This window comes from Hemibagrus wyckioides, linkage group LG07 (assembly GCF_019097595.1).
Source record: "Hemibagrus wyckioides isolate EC202008001 linkage group LG07, SWU_Hwy_1.0, whole genome shotgun sequence".
Classification (NCBI taxonomy): Eukaryota; Metazoa; Chordata; class Actinopteri; order Siluriformes; family Bagridae; genus Hemibagrus; species Hemibagrus wyckioides.
This window is the reverse complement of record NC_080716.1, coordinates 6,586,773-6,608,470: the sequence shown is the minus strand read 5'-3', so window position 1 is coordinate 6,608,470 and position 21,698 is coordinate 6,586,773. Positions and strand designations below refer to the sequence as shown.

Genomic DNA, 21,698 nt, shown 5'->3' with positions numbered 1-21,698 from the left:
GCTTTTAGAGAAACAGGCTGTTTCATTGGCATTGCAAACAACCACACAGTTATTTTCTGTAGTCCCCTGGTAAACCTCCAATACAACGTATTACTTTTAAAGACAGTTAATGGTACCCTCTTGAAATCTTCTGACTATATCTAAATTCATATGCCATTGTGTGTGTGTACATAGCCACAAACGTTTAACCTGGAATATTCTAACGTATGTTGCTGTGTTATCAGATGGTCTGTGGTTGTAGGGTTTTAGTTATTATATTAGTTGTTTTTGTCTTTGTACGGATTTATTTCTGGGGTTTTTCCCCACTTTTTCCATTTGGAATGTTCAGCCTTTTTTCCCTTTTGTGTCCAGCTGGGGACGTTGGCATGATATCCTGTCCCATGCTAGGTGTAAGCGTCGTCTTGGAGAAAAGGATGTAGAGACCATCTGCAGGGTCATCCTAGTCTTCTGTCTGCTGCATTACCGTGGAGATGAAAACATCAAAAGCTTCATATGGGAGCTCATCACTCCACCAGAGAATGGCCAGGAACCAAACACACTTCTCAACCACTCTGGTATGAGATGAAAAACAAGATGATTTATTTCCAAAAGCTTCAACCAGTCAATAAGTTAAATTAAAAGTAATAAGTGGGACATCCCCAAACCTATCCAGGCACAGGTCAGAAGAAGTTTGCAACAATTTTGCATTTCCTTGTGTTTTTTAGGGACACAGTGGTAAATTGCATTTGTCTTTTATGAATGCTTAATAGTGCAAAGTTCTTACTTATTAATTAATAAATGTACTTATTTAATTATCAGTTATTTAGGCCCACTTTAGTAAATCAGGTAAAAGCATTTCAGGAAGAGTTAGGAACTGTATTTTGAAGACAGCCTGTGACTGTTCATTCCACCACCTAGGTGCCAGAACAGAGAAGAGTCTTGATGCATACATAGCTTGTATCCTGAGAAATGGATAAAGGGACACACCATTAATGCTTTAGGACAATAGGTGCTGTACTGAGACTTGAACACCAAATGGAAGGCTGCTCCATAACTGCAGGGCTTTGTAAAAGAAAGCTCTGCCTCCTGCTGTAGCATTCATTATTCAATGTACAAACAAATAGTCTGCACTTTTTGATTGATTGTAGGCATGGCAGATCATAAAAGACCAAAAGTTCACTCAGGTACTGTGTTGCATTCTGGACTAACTGAAGCTTGTTTATTAAGCATTTAGAAAGTAAGGCATTACAATAATCCAACCTAGAGGATTACAAAAGCATATAAAAATATGGTTGTCTCCTGCACATGCTGATGAAGCAGAAAGGCCAGAGGTAGTTTTTGACAGAGGGCTAGTATACATCTAATATACACTTAACACAGACAAAAGCTATTACTAACCATAGAGGAAGAATGAATATCCTCCCCTCAACACTTTGACCATGCTGAATCTTCCAGGAATGTGTGTTTGACATGCATTAAATAAAGTCTTAATAATATTATTTTAGAAAGATCTGACATGAATAGCCTCTGTATTTAGACAAAAAACAAAAGCAATCTTTGAAAAAAATTACATACAGCAGAAGGGGAAAGTGAAAATACTGCAGATGTAAATGATAGCTGAAAATGATTGATAACAGAAAAAAAAACTATATAGTTTAAACATGATTCAAAATTGGGAACTTGTGTTGGGAAAATGTGTAACATGGAAGAGAGAGACCAAGACCAAGACTCAGTGCTGCAAGTCTCTCAGTCATAGGTTTCTATCAAATTTAACTGTGGCTCTTCACATCTTATGCACAGTCAGGATGAAATACTGTGAGATTATAAGTAACAATTAATAATACACCGTATCTTTAACTCTATAAACCCTTACAGATAAAAAAAAAAAAGGTTAAATCCCATAAATCTTGCCTGAAATTCAAATGATCATGTAGTCATGCAACCACAGGACTAGCTCACACCTGGTGCTGTGTGTGAGTTTCATGTTTCATGTTCTAAATGTATTTCCAGTCATTAAAGACCTTCTTTTCCTCTGTGGTATCCATGCTAGCTGGCAGGAAGAAAGACACAGCACACAGAGATGCAAATGTACTTCTTTCTTCGTTTATTGTCTGTAAAGGTATATGTGTATATATATATATATATATATATATACATATACATAAACATATAGCTTATATAGTGAAAATAGCTGTGGTCCAGACGTAATCTAGAAAAATAAGTCTGTATATAGTAATAGAAAATGTTAACTTTATAAATCTGATGTATAATTTGCACTTCACTAAGAATAGATATGAAACTAGACATGGAAAGTACATGTGCTGAGAGAAGGGAAGTAGTGTAGACATCTGCATCCTGTAAGTCATGTACACAGAAAGGTCAAGTATAGGACAGATCAAGGTGAGGACCTCTGATATGAACACATGTTGTTTACTATGCATATTTAAACAGAAATGTAGAAAACTGCAGTTTATTGGTAAAAATGAACTTCTTAAAATTTTGTTTTAGGTGTTCCATGCAGGAATTTTCACGTAAATGTCTTCATGTTACAGTTGAGGATTCAGGGCCCAACTTCCTGATTGGCAGCCCTGACCCTAAATTGTTTAATCACCTCTTACTTGTTCACAAGTGAAAGAGAAAGTCGTTGATGGGCACTTTTAAGAGTCCCTCAGATTAACTGAAAAACAGGAAATCAGAATGTGCTTTTTCTTTCTAAAATATTTAAGAGGGTGCCAATTTGATCTCTCACAGGTCTGTCCATTCCTGTGCCTCGTGGAAGAAAAGGGAAAAGAGTCAAGGCTCAGAGCTCTTTTGATGTGCAAAAGGCAGATTGGATCCGGAAATATAATCCAGATACCCTTTTGCTGGATGACAGTTATCGGAAGCACCTCAAGCACCAGTGTAACAAGTATCTAGTCTTTTTGTTTAATGTTGATCCTTTTCAAGATGACCTTTAACCTTGCAAACTCACTTATTAATAATAATGCTTGTTCTCAGGGTATTGTTGCGCGTTCGTATGCTGTACTACCTGAAACAGGAAGTTATTGGCGAACATGTGAATTCTATACTCGACGGTGCTGACAGCAGGTCAGAGACAGCAGTATTTTTGTTTCAAGCATTTATTCAGAGGGTTTACACACATATACTGACATGATGTTTTATGTAGGGATATTGACATTTGGCTGCCTGAGATGGAACAGCAGGATGTTCCATCAGGCTGGTGGGATGCAGAGGCTGATCGTTGTTTGCTTATTGGAGTGTTCAAACATGGTGAGCAATTTCTTTTGTTTTTTAAATGTGTTCCTAAAAGTCCTTATTGAGGGCGTATTGGAGCATGGGAATTATTTCTTCAAGTCTGTCCGATAATATAATCTTTCTTCCATCTTTTTTGTTAGGATATGAGATGTACACTACAATGCGTGCTGATCCCTGTTTGTGTTTCCTGGAGAGATGCGGTCGCCCTGATGACCAGGACATAAAGGCAGAACAGCACTCGACAGATCCAGATTTAAGAGATGGGTAACCTGCATTTTCCCACTTTTTTGTTTTCCTCTCTGATATCAGATATTCAGATACATCTACAACATTTTATCTCATTTCACTGCTTGGTTTTATAGAGGTGCCTATGACAAGTTTTCAGAGGATCCGGAGTTCAAGCCTTTAATAAGGCACAGCAAAGAAATGTATGAAGAGGTAAGGTCCCTGCATTCCTTCTGTATGACTCTTTCCTTTTCAGTGTCCATAGGACTTTAGAGACTTTTTTTTTGGTTGTACCAGTAGGGGATTTTTATACATGCTATTAAAGACTGAAATATACTTGTGTATATATATACACTACTCACAAAAAGTTAAGGATATTCGGCTTTCGGGTGAAATTTCAGGATGCACCTAAAATGCACTATAACCTTTACAGGTGAACTTAATTTGACCTTCTCTACACTTTTGAATGCACATGTCCAACTGTTCAGTGTTTCAGTACTTTTTGCATAACTTGCTGTTCTCTAACAAGGTGCTTAACGGCAAAATTCACAACTGGTGTTTGATCCATGAATCCACCAATAAATTTTCTGGTTCAATTAGAATTGGTATTTAAACAGTCCTCTTCATCATGCTGTTCACATTTTGACATCATGAGACCAAGACCACACCTAACAATTGATCAACAGTACCTCACCATTGTGAGGCTTCAAACAGGATGTTCTCAGAGGGAAGTGGCCACTGAGCTTAGAGTGTCACAGAGTGTCATCAGCAGGTTGCGACAGAGATACAGAGAGACTGGAAGAGTCACAGAAAGGCAGAAAAGTAGACGTCCTTTGGCCACATTCCACGTTGATGACCGCTTCATTGTGAACAGTGCCCTGCGGAACCAGATGATGAATGCCACTCAACTCCAGGCACATTTAAGGGAGGTGAGAGGCACCCAAGTGTCACATCAGTCCATTCAAAACCATTTATATCAGCGTGGTCTGCGTGCTAGACGACCTGCAAGGGTACCTGACCACACCACCAGGCACAGGCGTCGGGCCAGGGAGCATTTATGCTGGACGAGGGACCAGTGGGCCTCAGTGCTGTTCTCTGATGAAAGTCGATTCACGGTGAGCAGAAATGATGGCCGCCAACGAAGGAGAGCGCTATGCATCAGCCACTGTTGTGGTGGTGTTACAGTCAGGTGTGTCTACTCAATACAGAACTGCCCTACATCTTGTTTTTCAGGTAATATTGGCTTGTCACTGTACCATTCACATCATTAATCCAGTCATTGTGCCCCTGCATGAACAACACAGGCCTAATTTCACCTTCATGGACGACAATGCTCCAGCTCATCGAGGTCGCATCATTAGGGAACGGCTGCTGGAGGCTGGGGTACCTCAAGTGGAGTGGCCTGCACTTTCTTCAGACCTGAATCCCATAGAAAAACTGTGGGATCAGCTGAGTCGCCATGTAGAGGCTCGTAACCCTGCACCCCAGAACCTCAGTGACCTGAGGGCCGCCCTTCAAGAAGAGTGGAATGCCATGCCTCAGCAGACAATAAATCGACTCGTGAACAGCATGAGACGTCATTGTCAAGCTGTAATTGATGGTCAAGGGCACATGACAAATTATTGAGACACTGACATTTTTTGTTGTGGTATACCCCCCACTGTTGTTGGCTTTTGTTTCAATAAATTGTTTGAGATGAGGAAATCACCACTGCATGCTTCTACTTAAATGCCCTACTTTCATGATATTATATCATTGTAGCGTGAACTTTTTACCGGATCCAATTCTCCATAAATTTCACCCAAAAGCCAAATACTCTTAACTTTTTGTGAGTAGTGTATGTGTGTGTGTGTGTGTGTGTATGTGTGTGTATGTGTGTGTATATATATATATATATATATATATATATATATATAATATAATATAATATAATATAATATAATATAATATAATATAATATAATATAATATAATATATATATATATATATATATATATATATATATATATATATATATATATATATATATATATTATATATGTATGTATGTGTGTGTGTGTGTATAATATATTTTACTAACATCATTTCTGCAATATTTCGTTTTTTTTTTGGTTGTTTTTTTTTTTTTTCCCCATCCTAGACTGACCCCAGAAACATGGATGAGTTCTTTGTGGAGGATCACTCCACATATTCCACGGCTGTGCCAGTTGAGGCACAATCCTCAGGATCTATGGGAAGCTGTTATTGGCCAACAAGTTCCTCCCTCACAGCTCGACTACGGCGGCTAATCACAGCATACCAGCGCAGCTACAGACGAGAACAACTCAAGATGGAGGCAGCAGAAAAAGGAGATCGACGTCGCCGGCGCTGTGAACAAGCCACTAAACTCAAAGAACTTGCACGACAAGAACGACAGCAAAGGTATACACACACACACACACACACACACACACACACACAAACAAATATGGCAATGGTGGAAAAACATTTCATCACATCAGAATTATTTTATACAAACATTGGTATTAACTCAAGAAATCTACACAGATAAAGAAATCATATTATTACATACATTATAAATTGTAATGACAACTAAAAACACACATTAGAAAAAACAGTACAGAAATGCAAGGCATTGCATCGCAGCAGCTGAATGCAGTAAGAAGTTCTACCTTCTACTGGTGCAAATTAAAAACAGCTGGGTTCGTAAAAGTTAGAAAAAGGCTTATCCACCTCTGAATGCAAGTATAAAATCAACTCATGATGGGTTGAGGCAAAGAGCCAAGACCTTCACAACAAGATTGTTCCACTACATAAGAACGGCACTGGTTACCGGCAGATTTTGTACCTCCTACAGTGTTCTTATAAGCACCATTGTCCACATGGGGGAACATCACTCCATTATCGACCAGCCATGCACAGGACCTCTTCACAAGATTCCTGGTCAGGGCATCAGCCTTCTGGGGTGAATGTTCATTGTTTTCTCTGTAACAGTTGTACCTGCTGCCTCCAAGTCTTTCTGGAGCACTTTAAGTGATAAGATATCTTGCAAGGAGCTCCTGTGTGCTGGCGTTTCTTGGTCGAGTGATGTTCCTTCTGCTTGCGGATAATGGCCCCAGTGGTGATTACATTTAGGAGTTGCGAAATTCATCAGGAACCAGTGCCATTATTATGTAGTACAACAATCTTATTACGAAGGTCTTGTGTGAGCTCTTTGCCTCTAACCATCATAAGATGTATATATATTTTTTTTTTTATACACTGAGAGAGCATCTGTCAAATTACTAAATCTGTTTCAGGTGGACTCGTAGAGAAGAGTGCGACTTTTATCGGGTGGTGTCCACATTTGGCGTGGAACGCATAAAGACTGAGGTGGAACTCCATGAGAGTAGGGACCCCAGACTGGACTGGACACGCTTCCGCACATTCGCAAGACTAGACAAGAAAACCGATGAGAGCCTTAACCGATACTTCCATAGCTTTGTGGCTATGTGTCGCAGGGTCTGTCACTTGCAGGCTGCCAGAGGAGAGGGTATGGTATCTGTTTTTTAAATTTTTGATTTGTGTTTTTTGTTTGTATATGTTTAGAATACAATTGTAGTTATAGAGTTTGTTTTAAAAGACAAGTTTTAAAGAAATGAAATTGTAAAGAATGAGATATATGAGAAATAAATCTTACACAGTGCAATTTGTGAAAATGTCATGTCACAGTACAATAGTTTTGCCATTTTACCCTCCCCACACAATAAATGGTCTTGCCTTTTTGTTTTACCCGCTTCTTGTGCCAGAAACTCCGGACTTGTCCCACTCCCTAGCACCCATTACTGAAGAGCGTGCCTCACGAGCACTCTACCGAATCAGCCTCTTGTCTCGCCTACGTGAGCTTGTCCTTCCTCATCCCTCCTTAAAGGAGCACCTTGCTCTGGCACCACCCAGCTCTGACCTGCCTGTTTGGTGGAGTACCCCACAGCATGATCATGAACTGCTTCTAGGTGCTGCCAGCTGTGGTGTAAGCCGCACAGAGCATTTCATATTCTCAGACTCACAGTTGTCCTTTATCCAGTCTCATCATGATTATGTCCAGAAACAGCAAGCATGCCTTGCTGCACAAACCCTCACACACAGCCCACCACAACAGGAAGACAATGTTAGAGAAGTAAAAATTGGTGATAAAAACCACCTTTTGGAAACCATTTGCTCGTCATCCCTTCCAGCCATACCATACTCTCCTCACTCTGAAGGCAAAAGAAGAGCACAAGTAGGCTGGTCCTGGAATAAAATCAGAGGCAGGGGGCCCAGAGAAGGTGGAAGGAAACAAGGGGAGACTGATGGAGGGCCTTCAGACTCTGACTCCGATTCTGATTCAGAATCATCTACCTCTTCCCATCGGTCCCCTAGTTCAGATGTCAGTGGAGACAGTGATGCCGAGAGAGATGAGCAAGGTAAAATGCTGCTGTATGTGTGTGTTTTGTGTGTGATGGTCTTTGATGGTCATATATTTGCCTGAATCTTGGAGTCTTTCTGCAGAACCACTGAAGATCTGTGATGTAGATGAAGAGAACAGCACCCATTCCTTCACTCCGTCTCAGGATGGTGCTCCACCAGAAAGGTTCAGTGACACACTTAGAGTTGACTGGCCTAAGGTATTTCTTTTTTGCTTGCTTGCTTTCTTTCTTTAGCACTAATTAAAAAAGCACACTGGTTTTCACAACCTTTTGTAAACATTTTAAAAATCAAGTATTCAGTCCTTTACTCCATACTTATACTCATATCAGAGGCAACAGTAACAACTTGGAACAAATGTATAGAAACTTGAATTTAAACTTTACCATGGAGATTTGGTAATTCATAGCTTTGTCTCAAGTTTTGTTGGAATGGATGGAGAGTTTTGCTTCTACTGCTATTTACAGGTGTTAAATTGGCTTCATTGCCAAAGTCCCATTTCAGGCTTGGCCATGCAAAGACATTGCCAGACCTGTCCTGAAACAATTCCTGGATTATCTTGGCCGGAGTTTTAGGGCTGTGCCACAAAACTTTGCCAAACTCTGGCATCATGAGCAGGTTTTCCATAATTATATTGCTCCTCGATTCTATCCTTCGATCAGTCTCTACTGCAGAAAAACATTCCTACAGCAACCATGTTTCAGGGATGGAATTAGCCAGGTAATAAATGGTGGGTTTTGTCGGCAAACATCTGAACAAAAAAATGGCTATGGGTGAAAGGTGAAAGGGCAGAGGTGAAAAATCCAGTCCAGAGAGAGAATCCATGCTCATTTCTTTTCCCTTTTATGATCTAATTTTGTTTCAGTGACTTGTCATTGAAAAAGATAGCGTGGGGTTATAACGCAAGCACTCAGATGATGCTTTCAGAACAGATGACCCGTGTAAACTGCTTTATCTCTATTATCTACGCCAGGGTACGCCGCATGGAAAGCGTGTGCAGCATGGGCATCGCTAGGCCATTTTTAGGGGGGCTTTAAAATTTTTACTCAGCCCCACTAAAAATTCTGCGATTCTCCATAAACTACACAAATTGGTGATCGCCTCAGTCCCCTTTAAATGCCATATAACAACTCAGGCAGACTTCGGCTCCTCCCCATCTTTCAGCGCGTTCTTCAATCCGCAGACCGCGGCATCGCAGAGCGAGGATCAGAGGACGTGTGTGTGTGTGTGTGTGTGTGTGTGTGTGTGTGTGTGTGTGTGTGAGAGTGATCAGGAAGACTCGTATTTGGCTTGTTCAGTACTCAGATGTTATACACATCTATGCAATACCACTGTATGCTGCAATAAGTTTACCATCCTACCCTGTTAGTCAAACCTTTATTTTATTTTATTTTTTTATTTTTTACTATTATACCCTCATTGGGGTCTGAGCCCCCCTTAAATGAAAATCCTAGTATCAGCCCTGGTGTGCGGTCACAATAGTTCTTTTCAGGTCGGGTCGAACACAGAAAAATATTTTTGAAAACTGAAAATTTGTATTGAAAATACAGTTCACATTAACATTCGTTCGAATTTTGTTCGAAATGTTGATATTTTTTGCAATGCTGTATGAAACAAGAACCGGCGTCATACACCGAAAATATTTTTGTACACCGAGGTCAAATGACTCAAAAATTCGATTCGAATTCCGAAAATTCGAAGCGTAAAATTTAAGAATTGCTAGGCACAGCACAACTAGTGCAAAAACACACTGGCTCTAAATATAGCCACAGGTACACTCCTGATTGTGACAAATGGCCGGTAGGATGCTTTTAAAAACAATTACTTGGAATTTTCCAGACTAAATATAATTAGTAAATTCAGATTGATAAATTTGTTTGTAATCGATTGCTTTATAGTTACTTCTAATGTGAGCACAATTAATGTCCTAATTGACTTGCCAATAGAAATGTATGGAGAAAATGTGTGGAGTTAAGATTGAATATCTTTAGCCTGGGTATATGTAAAATGTTGGCCTTGGCTGTTTTAAACCTGTACACTATCTATGCTTGATTGATCTACAAATCTTTGTGAAAACCTATTAATACATCAGTATTTTACTACAGTATTTTAGAATACTTTGCATAATGATGAGAGAGAAAACTCCTTTAACATAGGTTTAGAGTAAGACTGATTTAACAAAATGAGAGTGGTAAGAGGTTGAATACATTTTGAATGCACGGTACATGGAACAATAAATGCATTTATGGTTGAACATTTAATAGATTAATAGTCAATTGATTTCATTGGCTGAACATGCTTGGTGAAGATGTGTGGCTTACTGACCTTTTTTGCTTTTTAGGATCGCATATTAATAAACCGAATAGATAACCTTTGTACTCTGGTTCTGACGGGGCACTGGCCATCTGGACGACGGTATACCTCAGATCCTCAACTTACACTGGCTTATGATGAGCAGGGCCTTGGAGATGACCTAAGCTACACCCGTATATCTCGCAAAGGGAACAGTACCCTTTCTGAGCAGAATGGAGAAGAAACTGAGTTTACTGTTAAACTCTTGAAAGTGAGGAAGAGACTAACTTCAGAATGCTGTTGAAAATTTGAATGTTATATTTACAATGCATATTATTCTAAAATATCCATTTTTCTAAAGTATCCATTTTAATTCTGCCTTTAGGAGGAAGGACTGAAATTAACCTTCTCCAAGCAGGCTTTAATACCTAATGGGTCAGCAAGAGAGACAAGTGGACGGCGAAGGCGCAGAGATCAAGAGGTACCATAATGGGGGCTCTCTGAGAGTAGAACATTTCTCAGAAATTCTCACCATTTAAAAAAAAAAATATATATCACACTTGGCACATGCCTTGATGCAGAGCCATTTTTCCAGTTGTCTTTTTTTTTTTTTTCTTTTTTCTTCTTAGTCATCAGATACGGAGGGAGTACTCTTTGCCCCTCGTAAGAGGGACCTGCCCAACTGGCTCAAAGAAAATCCTGAATATGAAGTTGAGGGTGACATGCTAGAGGTGTGAGAAGAACCTGCCACTGTTCAATCACTATTTAAGCATGTTTAAGGTTTATCATTAGATTTATAAAGATTATATTGACATCATCCTTTGTTAGAATTCTCCCAATTAAAGTTCAGCCTCAAATTATCACAAGCCCCTTGCAACAAAATAAATGACTATAGATGTCATAAAATAGGTATCTACCAATGATATTCACCTTTCCCTAACTGCAGTTTAATGAATAAATAATTTTTGCAACACATTCTCTTGTTCTCATGCTAGCTTACAAAACCTGCAGAGTTGTAATGACTGACAGTGGCATCTCACCAGCAACATAAACAGCTTGTGAGCTGGTATAAGCATATGTGTAATTCTTATTTGGACTTTGATAGCATTAATGTTTTATAGTAAATATTGCTGAATCAGGCAGAAAAAACAATCACAAAAAATTCAGTTAAAATTCAGAAAACCCCTTTGCAGTCAGTGGCCAGTTGACCACAGTAGCCAGATCTAATAGTAGGAAAATAATAAAGTGGCTTTCAAACTCATTTCAGATCTGCTGGCTCAAATGTTAAGTTTTCCAGAAACAGCACAATTTCTGCTTTGTCCAGTTTGATGTTATTAGCACCATCACCACCACCATCTTACAGACATAAACATTTATTCTGATAATCACTTTCTTGATGCATCACAGCTGCTGGTGAACAGGACCAAAAGGAAAAGGAGAAAGAAGAGAACTGAAAAGGAACTAGCACCAACTGGCAGTGAAAGAGTTAAGGTTATAGACATGAAGACTGGCAAGAAGGTGAGGGGAAATATTCTTTTTAACCAAGAAATAACTCATTTTTTTAGTATAATTTTTTTCCTGTTGGCAAAATTAATTTGGGAATCAATATATGCAACAAAGAGATTTATAAAATATTGAGTCTATTTGTGGTTCTTAGGTTCAGTTTGGTGGGGTGTATGGACCTGCACTGCAGGACCTTAAGGAGTATCTTGAAGAGAATCCTGATCATGCAGTAGCACCAGAATGGGCAGACACTGTTCGCAACTCGGTTAGTCCCATACACTTTTTGCATATTAATATTAGGTTGTGAAATGACTGTGTATTTGACAAAGAAATAAAATGCTGTAATTTCTACATTGTTCACCTGATTTGGATGTAAATGCCCTCAGGTTAAATCTGAACAATCACTTATATACATGATGTTGTTTCAGTTCCAATAAACTGTGCTTGACGGCTGAAATGAATTGATCAGTGTCCAAATATGTATGTACCTGACTCTATGGCAGGCATAAGGAGCACATTAGACAGCATGTGTAGGTTTGGATAACTTTTTAGGCTTATGGTACAGTTTTTAATAAATGAGTCTTTGAACTCATATTGGGTATCCACTGATCACTTTTAGTTGTAGTAGTAGTATTCGCAGAAAATACTGCCACTTGCCACTAAGTGTCACACTTTCATTTAAAAACCAGTTCACAGAATCAGTAACTCGGAGCAAAGCTTGGCCTTGTTTGGCTTACACAATTGAAATAGATAGATATCTCATAATCAGAATATCTGAATCAGTGGGGGTCAGACATTAATACAATAAAAAAAAATGCATTAACACAAGGTCCAAAGCTGCAACTAGAATGATGAATTTAGTAACATTTGTCAGTTCAGAAATGTGTAAAAGAGAGATGAATGACGACCTGAGATGAATAATGTTTAAAGTGACAGAGTAGTGCTGTACTGAGTGCAGTAAATGAACAAAGTGACGACAAAGTGGTGGATGGGTGTGTTACCCTGTGTGTAAAGAGGGCAACACTGTATTCAGCAGTTTGAAAACCTGTGGGCAGAAACTGTTAGTTTCTGGTTTTCAGTTAGCAGATCCTGCAGAGCCTCCTGGTAAAAATAGCAGAGGGGTAAACAGTTTGTGGGAGGGGTGGGGTTTGTTTCAAGCATGAAATTAATTTCCCTGTGTTCAGAGATATTTTCAGAAATTCTGTCAGTGTGGACAGTAAAGTTTTTGACAATAAAAAAATTATTTAATAATTATTTGAATTATTATTCAACCAAACAATCATGTGGCAGCATCACAATGCACAAAATCAGGCAGATACAGTTCAAGAGCTAAATATTATTATCTCATATTAAACACCTGAATGGGGGAGAAGTGTAATCTTTGTGACTCATGGTTGTTGGTCTGTTCTAAACATTTCATAAACAAAGAATTGAGTGTTTCACACACAGCAGTATCTAGAGTGTATGCAGAAAGGTGCGAAAATAAACCAAGCATCCTGTTTGCAAAAGGTCTGCAAGACTGCAAAATCTTGTTGTTGAGAGAGATCAGAGGAGAATGACCAAATTAGTTTAAGCTGAAGTCTAAAGTAACCCAATTAAACAACCTACAATCACAGTGAGCAGAAAAGCATTTCTGAACTACATCCCATCAAACCTTGAGGTGTTGTAGCCCATACACCCCAAGGCTCTATGCTTTGTGTATGCATAGAGCCTTGGGTTTTTTTCTGCACCCCACATTGATGAGTGATTATTTGCCGCACTGCTTTCTTATTGTTGCTTGATGCACATTGGGAAAAAAGCTAGCTAACTCATTCCTGAGATTCTCTCTAAGATCTGCCATCATAACTGCCTATAGCCTAATAGATATGATCAAGTAATGCATCAACATGATGCTCTATTGAGCAGGTCTGGCTGCATATGAGTGAGATGAATTTAATTTTAGTTAACTGTACAGAAGGTGGAATAAGACATTTTGTCATTCAATAATAAGTGCAGCGTGGATTGTATTGTGCAGCACCATGTGTTACTTTCTTTCAGCATGTAGGCTATAGTGTACATATTTTTATTTGTGGAGTATTTTGTGTTCTAGTTCAGACAGATAAGATGTTTATTTGTTTAATTTTTTTCTTGGCAGTAATGAAGACTTTTTTTTTTTTACCCATGTTTTTTTTTTCAGGTTCTGGACCAGGGCTTATTTTCATATTGACAGGCCTGAACTTGACAGTTCTTCAGACAAAATAAATCTGTCAAAACATTAAATCTGCTGTGCCCTGGTTTGCTAGCTTTAGATTTTAGAATTTGTGGGGAATTTATTTTTTAGTAACAGGATAGAGTTAGGGTTTTTTTCTTGCATTTTTGGAGCAGCTAATAATACTAAATGCTTTTCCCTTATATAGAAATTTATAAGACCCATAAATTAACCAGGATCTCCTTATAGCTTTGCAATATTTGTGAACATTCCATTAGGTGACATTTAATATATCTGCTGTAGCCACAGCTAGAAATGACATTTGCCATCATATAAATTCCAATTAAATGACTCGGATCCTCAGATCAGCAGCCATTTAATACTAGTTTTTGGTTGCAAATTGATTATAATCTTGTTTTTTTTGTTTTTTTTTTTCCTTCAACTATTCAGTGTATTTAAAAAATCTTTAAATCAAGGATTTTTTTTGCTCGGTAAGCTCTACCAAGTTTTCACACACTTTCAGTTTTCCTGTGCTTTACTCATATAATTATGCAGTCATACAGCTGTATGTACGTCAAAAGCCATGGCCCATTTGAGCAGCATTGTGGGTAATGTACAAAACTGCTAACCAAAAGGAAAATACAGCATAAATTTGATTAAAGAAAGTTTAAACTGAAAAGGCAACTCTGTTCAATTACAAAATAAATCTTGGACAGCATTTAATGAGCACAATGAAACAAATCTTTATTTCAGTTTAAATTAATCAAAGACTGAAAAAAAAAACCCTGCCTCCCGGCTGCTCCAGTTTCTTCCCCCAGTCCAAAGACTAGCATTGTAGGCTGATTGGCATCTCTAAATTGTCTGCAGTGTGTGAATGTGTGTGTGAGACTTTGCACTGTCCAGGGTGTACTCTGCCATGTGGATAGGCTCCAGGTTCCCTGGGACCCAGCAGGATAAGTAGTGGAGAGAACGGATGCAAATAGTGGTGAAAAATGTGCCGTGACATCCAGGGATCTTTTAAGTTGTTCAGGTGTTTGGTTTGTCCCCGGATCAACTGTTGAACTGAAGGACTAATAAGTTAATAAAGATTCACCTCTTTGATTCACATTTAGAATCTAAATGTTTACAGGCATACTGCATCATCTACATTTTCCATGTGTGCAATAATGATTATCAGTTTAATTTTATAGGTTCATTATTTGTTTTAGATACTTGCTAGAACTATGATAACTGATATTGATTGTATATTTAACTGCAATTCAAGTGTTTTTCAATTTTTGGTAAAAATATTAATGACGAGAAGATTTGTTCACACAAAGTCTTCACCAAACACAGCCCTTATTCATATAAGGGCCAGTATGACTAGGACATTTTGGCATGCTGATGCTAACAGTTATACTGTATCGCTATTCCAGGGCTTCCTGCCGGAGCATTTCTTCCATCGACTGCTGACTCTGCATACCTCTGTCTCCAGACAGAGCCACAATTACCTCACCAACCCTTCAGACCAAATAGATCCTCATCTGGAGGAAGGTGAAAACGAGACACTGGTTTCTGATGGAGCTTACATTATGGACGATGAAGATCTGGACGGTAGTGCCCTTACAACTTCTCACCACCTCCTGACTTCTACATATGATGCCAAGATGGAGACTGGTTCTCTTGACCTGGACAAAGGAGATGCTTTGTCACCGATTGGATACGATAGCTCTGATAGGGAGGCTATTTTGGATGATGTGATTATGGCACCTAAAAATTCTGATTCTTCTTCATGCTCAGAAGATTGACCAGGTCCCATTCACCTGAGATCATGAAATTCTTTTATTGTGTCTGCCCCCCACACTTTATACATTTTTCTTGCTGCTTATAAGAAATTGTGGATTTTTTTTTTCCAGTTTTGTGTTAGTTTTATGGTGGCATTATCATAGACTTTAATATGTATGATTGGCCTATTATGCAGACTCAAATCCCAGTAAATTGTATGTACTGTTCATCTGTTAAACTGTTGTTCAGCATTCCCTTCATGTTCTGTGGCTGTGGGGAACCTCTGGCTGGACTGTCTTTGGAATGGATTGAAAGGTTCATATTTATATTTTGAGCTGAGCCATGGTGGTACCTCAGTCTATTTTAACTGTGCCTATGTCACAAAGAACATGGCTTTAATTTTTTTTTCCAGTGAATACCGCAACCAAGACTTTTTGGTGTATTGTACAATGTATAGTTGGTAATATTAATGCAAAACTTTTGTTCATTTTTGTTTGATGAATTGACTCCAACTAATGTAAACATGAATAACAATCTACCATAAAATGAGTCTTTTTACAGTTTTTGAGATATAAGCTAAAACACTTCACTATAGTCAATCAGCACCTGCAGTTTGCTCTGCAAAAATCAGTTTTAGCAAAGAAGTAGAAAAATCCTATAAACAATTACAGTTGGATATCCCAGTTTCTATAGAGCTGCAATGTGAAAATGTCGGTCATTAAAAGCACTGTGTACATAAAAATAAAATAGAAAATTTAATATGGTTCCAAGCACTTAGACATTCAGAGAAATAACATTAACATTCACTTCAGAATACCAAATAAATCCATTTTTTTGTGTAGCACTTTTAACAATACTCATTGTCACAAAGCGGCTTTACAAGAATATAAAAATTCAAAATAAAATAACATTTATTATTTAAATGCATGTTTGTGTAATGAGCAAGCCAGAGACAATGGTGACGATGAAAAAAGTCCCTTAGACCATATGAGGAAAAACATGACTCAAAGGGAACCCACCTGGATCACACCAGATGTAATTTGTAATCGTTTCCTTTCTACAAAGGAACTCTCTATAGTCAAGTGCAACTATGTAACCAGGAGCTTTTGAGCAACTTATGAGTATAAAAGAGATTTATCATTTCAGTGAGAAAACGGGCATTTCTAGAGCATATAATAGGGTTGTGTCTCACATTTGAAACTCTGTCCTTACATTTGGAGTATATATTAATCTAGAAAATCCTCATGGCTGCTATACATTCTGGCTTTTGGTACATAAAACCAGCCTTCTGGTAGGATTGAGAGTTTTTTTTTTTATTATTTAAAATATAATAACTATAATAAGAAAACTGGTTTGTATTAGTACTCATTAACAGTGTAGAATACATATTTGAAACATATTTTGTGCAGTTCGATGGAGAGGAATTTTTTTTTTCTTCCCCATTTTCTTTTGCTGAGCTCTGCTAGTGAGGTAAGTCGGGATCACTGGCAGCACATAGAGGTGGGAAAATCTCTGTGGACATCTTGTGTATGGCTGCAGTGTGTATTTTAATCCCATGTTACCAAAAAAGAAACCCACAAAAAGTATGCAAAACATTAGGTCACACTTCAGATGGGTATCTTACTGTGGGTGTCAGAGCTATATGAAAATGATGATGAACAGCAATTCATTTCCTGGAAAAAGATAAGTGCTGACTACCAGTATACTTTCAGTCGGTAGATACTTCAGCTTACATTATTTTCATTAAAATGATGTCAGATAGCTAGCAAATGGTACCTCGGTCAGTCATGACACAAGGGCCCTAGTGTGTTCACTCCCGACATGAACAGGTACTGTGTTAATTATGAATATGGGCAGGCAAGAATCTGAACCACCATCCAACTGGCTGTATCTGCTGCACATGTAGATTCAAAATATACTTATTAAAATAATTGAAAGAAGCAAAACAGGACATTGTGAGTTGCCTTCAAGACCCCATCTGTAAATCAAGAAACCCTGTGAAACCTCTAGTTTGTTCCCAAACTAGTACAAGCTGATGGGGTAGAAATGGCAGAAAAATCAGTGTTAATATAGTGTTGAAAAATTAGGTTTAATCAATTTTATGGCATATCTGTGAATAGAATTTGGTAAAATCATGAGAATTCATTATATGAAATAAGTCCACTGAGTTCAAAAACGTTTTTACTGTCAGGGTACACATCTATTGCTAAGTTTTATACGTTTTCTTCAATAAAACAAGCAAGAAATGTTAATCTAATAATGAGGCAGTAATTGGGCCAGGTCAAAAATGACAAGATCCATACTGTAAAGGGTCAGAATATGAACAGTATTTAAGAAGGAATGAGCGGGGGTATAGGCTACATGCCACTATGTCTGCCTTTTAGCTTCTCATCAATCTTCCATGGCCAGGTGCGTTACATCCTCATTATTTCACTATTTATCTACTAACTCTCAAGATAAAATCCTTTGTACTAATCAATTTGGTACATTCTTGAAAAATGTCAGTCAACAATCTAGAGATGTTTTGACAAGAAAACACTTGTATTCCTCAAAGCCGGGAACAACTCCCTATGGCCTAATGAAAAAAAATCATGATCCAATACATAACGCCTTATCTCATGGCTTGGGATTGTACGGCTGGTTAGACATTAGATGTACTAACTAGAAGAGATTTTCATCCACAATTACTTATATTTGGCTCCATCCATTTGGCCATTGGTGCCATGTCGTGTGGGCCTACATTTGCAGTATTTGGTTTGCAACAAGCATGCTATTGGCTTTAGAACAACTGGCTCAACTTTATTCAAATCAGACCACAACATCTGCCCATTTTCTCATAGTGGTCAGAGCTGTAAAAAGCCAATGATCTTTTTTTTTTTACATTTGCACAGGTTCCCTATTTCGGCCAATGAGCTCTGTAACCCCTTTGGTGTTTTAGCTGGTCTCTTGGACACTTCTCTGACCTTCTTGTCTGAGCACTAAGCACTCTGATCTTGGCAGCGCTGGGTTTGGGCCAAGTTTTTGTAGATTTTACAGTGGTCATAAGAAAGTTCAAAGCTTTGCTGAAGTTTATCTAACTAGCTCCAAATTATTTCCTCCTAACTGCTGCATTCTGATGCTTCAAGCATGCAATACACACAAATCAATTTACAAAAAACACAAAACAGATGTTTAATATATTTAGCGTGAGTTCACAAAAATAAAATGCAAGTTCAAATAGTTTTAGGACTTTGTTAATGATTCTGAGGACATAAATACTTTAATTTTATTTGCCTTCAAAAATAATAGAATTAAATATTTCTACATGAAAAATATAGAATAAAGGAGCAGTGAACAGTTGTTTACTTTTTGTGACTAGACAAAGTCAGTATTTAGTGTGGACTTCATTATGTTCGGTATTATTTTGCTTACTACAACATTTTTCTGTAACATTTAATTTTTTGTTGGAAATGTTTGAAATTATAATATATTTCTGACTCAATAATGCAGTAGTGATAAATATCTATAACAAAATTCCATCTGTCCATTCATTCATTCTCTACACTGCTTATCTTACATGGTCACACGGAATCTGGCCCCTATCCCAGGAGGCTAAAAATCAAGCCGGCATGCATGTGGGTTGGCAGGGGTGGCCCAAGTGGTTAAGGCCCTGGATTGTTGATCAGGGTTCCAAAGTTGGGATATGCTGTGATGTATTTGTGACAAATAAAGGCTACTACTGCTACTACTACTATATAGAGTTATGGTTATAGATACATAGACAGATAGTAGATAGTAGCGCCCAAATACACTGAAGCAGACAAAAATTGTCAACATACACTATATCAAGTATTAACAGACATCAGTGGTTAGGTGCAAATGGCGGGTAATAAGATACACAATGCCCACAGGAAGTCTATACTATGTGCTCAGAACACACCTTAAGGGGGCAACAGCAGAAAACCATTAGAAAAACAAAGTTTCTCTATTCATCAAGTCAGAAAAGTGTCCTGTACCCAAATAACATCAGATGCCTGTTCTTAGCTAACAGCAATACATGTATATCGCTATGTCTATTGCTCTCCTGGATTTGATATTGTTAACTTGCTCTGAGATTGCCTTTAAGAATCTTTCTTGCTTTGATTGCCTGGATTATTTAAAAATCTGTGAACGGCCACCTGCAAAACCTGGTTGCACAAGTGTGCACACATAACCAGGAAACCACAACTTACGCATAAAGAAACCTTCCCCATATCGCATATACAGCTCTGGAAAAAACAATAAGAGACCACTGCAAAATAATCAGTTTCGTATGTTTTTTTCTTACAGGTTCATATATTGGTGAAAAAATAAACTAAAATATAACTATTGTTATTTAGAGTGTATAGTTAAAGGAAATGACAACACATCAAAATAACCCAAGATCATGCAGTATTTGCAGACCTTTAATAACTCAAATAAAACAAAATGCAAATAATTTGTAAACAAATTGTGTTAATGCTTTGGCTAAATAACATTAAGAAATCAGTATTTGGTGGAATAACCCCTGATTTGCATGTGTTTTGGCTCCATGCTCTCCACCAGTTTTTCACATTGCTGTTGGGGAACTTGATACCACTCTTTTTGCAAAAAAGCAAACAGCTCATTTTTGCTTGATGGTTTGTGACCATCCATCTTCCTCTTGATAACATTCCAGAGGTTTTCAATAGGGTTCAAATCTGGAGATTGGGCAGTGGTCTGGTTATTTTTTTCCAGAGCTATATTTGTAGGACTACTACTGTAATCTAGTGTGCTTTTAAATAAAACATTTTAATGCCATTTGCTACAATCTTTTGATGGGTTTGAAGATTTACATGATGAAGATGAACTTTGGCCAGGGAGGCTGCTGAGAGGACATATGGCAACATTATAGAGGCTGAAGGAATATATGACAAGTACTAATTACTTTCTGTAACAAGCTCTCATATTCTTCACATGTCTCGACTAAGGAGTATGGTTGCTGGATTTGATTCTGTTAGTCACAGCTCTGTCTCACAGAAATCTCAGCGTCTGTTAGCAAGAGCAAGAAGCACTAAGTGTGTGATGGTGAGACTGCAGTGGTTTTCAGATTTGTTAAATGGATAAATTCACAACCAATGTAGCCAGCAAGTCTTCGTGGTATTGAACAGAATCTGCATGCCAGTTCTGGATCTGATTCTTTCTCGGTTTTGATATGCGCTCTTGTTTGGACTTTTCACAAATAAGACAAATGCAATGCTGCTATGAAATTCATGTGTACCTGTCGCTGTTCACAACATACTATGACTCCACCTGACATTTATTTGTTTGTTTGTTTGTTTGTTTAGTTTTTCTGTGGGCATTCAGTGGGCATTCAGTGAAGATTTGTTTTTTTTTTGTTTTTTTAGCAAGGAAGCGTCATATATATATATATATATATACACACAATATTTAAAATTCAAAATTTTTTTTGAAGTGAAACGGTGTTTGAAACGGTGAAAAGTTTTTTTTTCCTATGTGAATATGCAGATTTTCTAAAATGGTATAGTATATTAACACCGATACTCATGTTATGAGCACTAGATACTGAAATCCCTCCCCTGAGCAGGTTCCATAACATTTTGTACAAAAAATATGGAGGCCTAGTTAAAATATCCATATATTAGTTGCTGGGCCATTATAGTTTCTTTCACTAAAAAAATAATTAATTAATTAAAAGTTTATTGTTTCTAATACATTAAATATGTATTTATATTTATATATGTAATGTTATATTTAAATATGTAATTGATATGATAAATATGTGCCATTTGCAAACCTTGCTTCGGAAACACCAGGAAACCACAACCACACATAAACACACTTTCCCCATATGGCATGTATTTGTAAGACTACTACTATAATCTAGTGTGCTTTTAAATAAAACATTTAATGCCATTTGCTGCAATCACATCTGCTGGTTTCTGGATATATGGTTGTAATTTTGATGGGTTTGAAGATGTTTATCAGACATGTATGGTTAGGTCTGTTTAGTCATATATACAGTATTTGTGTGTTTTGTTAGGAAATAATA

The 21,698-nt window shown here is 37.7% G+C and overlaps 1 protein-coding gene across 2 annotated transcripts in view; it reads left to right on the top strand.

Moving 5' to 3' along the window:
* chd8 (chromodomain helicase DNA binding protein 8) overlaps positions 1-16,212 on the top strand; it is a 57,541-nt gene extending 41,329 nt beyond the window's left edge. The window contains exons 24-39 of one of the 2 annotated variants that reach the window (XM_058394024.1): positions 352-554; positions 2,731-2,887; positions 2,977-3,066; positions 3,146-3,249; positions 3,375-3,498; positions 3,597-3,672; positions 5,600-5,880; positions 6,759-6,991; positions 7,248-7,901; positions 7,987-8,102; positions 10,244-10,465; positions 10,580-10,675; positions 10,824-10,925; positions 11,602-11,712; positions 11,852-11,962; positions 15,301-16,212. In XM_058394024.1, coding sequence (XP_058250007.1) covers positions 352-554; positions 2,731-2,887; positions 2,977-3,066; positions 3,146-3,249; positions 3,375-3,498; positions 3,597-3,672; positions 5,600-5,880; positions 6,759-6,991; positions 7,248-7,901; positions 7,987-8,102; positions 10,244-10,465; positions 10,580-10,675; positions 10,824-10,925; positions 11,602-11,712; positions 11,852-11,962; positions 15,301-15,672 — 3,052 coding nt within the window. In that variant the 3' untranslated portion in view covers positions 15,673-16,212. The remainder of the gene's footprint in view (positions 1-351; positions 555-2,730; positions 2,888-2,976; positions 3,067-3,145; positions 3,250-3,374; positions 3,499-3,596; positions 3,673-5,599; positions 5,881-6,758; positions 6,992-7,247; positions 7,902-7,986; positions 8,103-10,243; positions 10,466-10,579; positions 10,676-10,823; positions 10,926-11,601; positions 11,713-11,851; positions 11,963-15,300) is intronic. The other variant, XM_058394025.1, reaches the window with a different exon arrangement.
* The last annotated feature ends 5,486 nt before the right edge of the window (positions 16,213-21,698 follow it).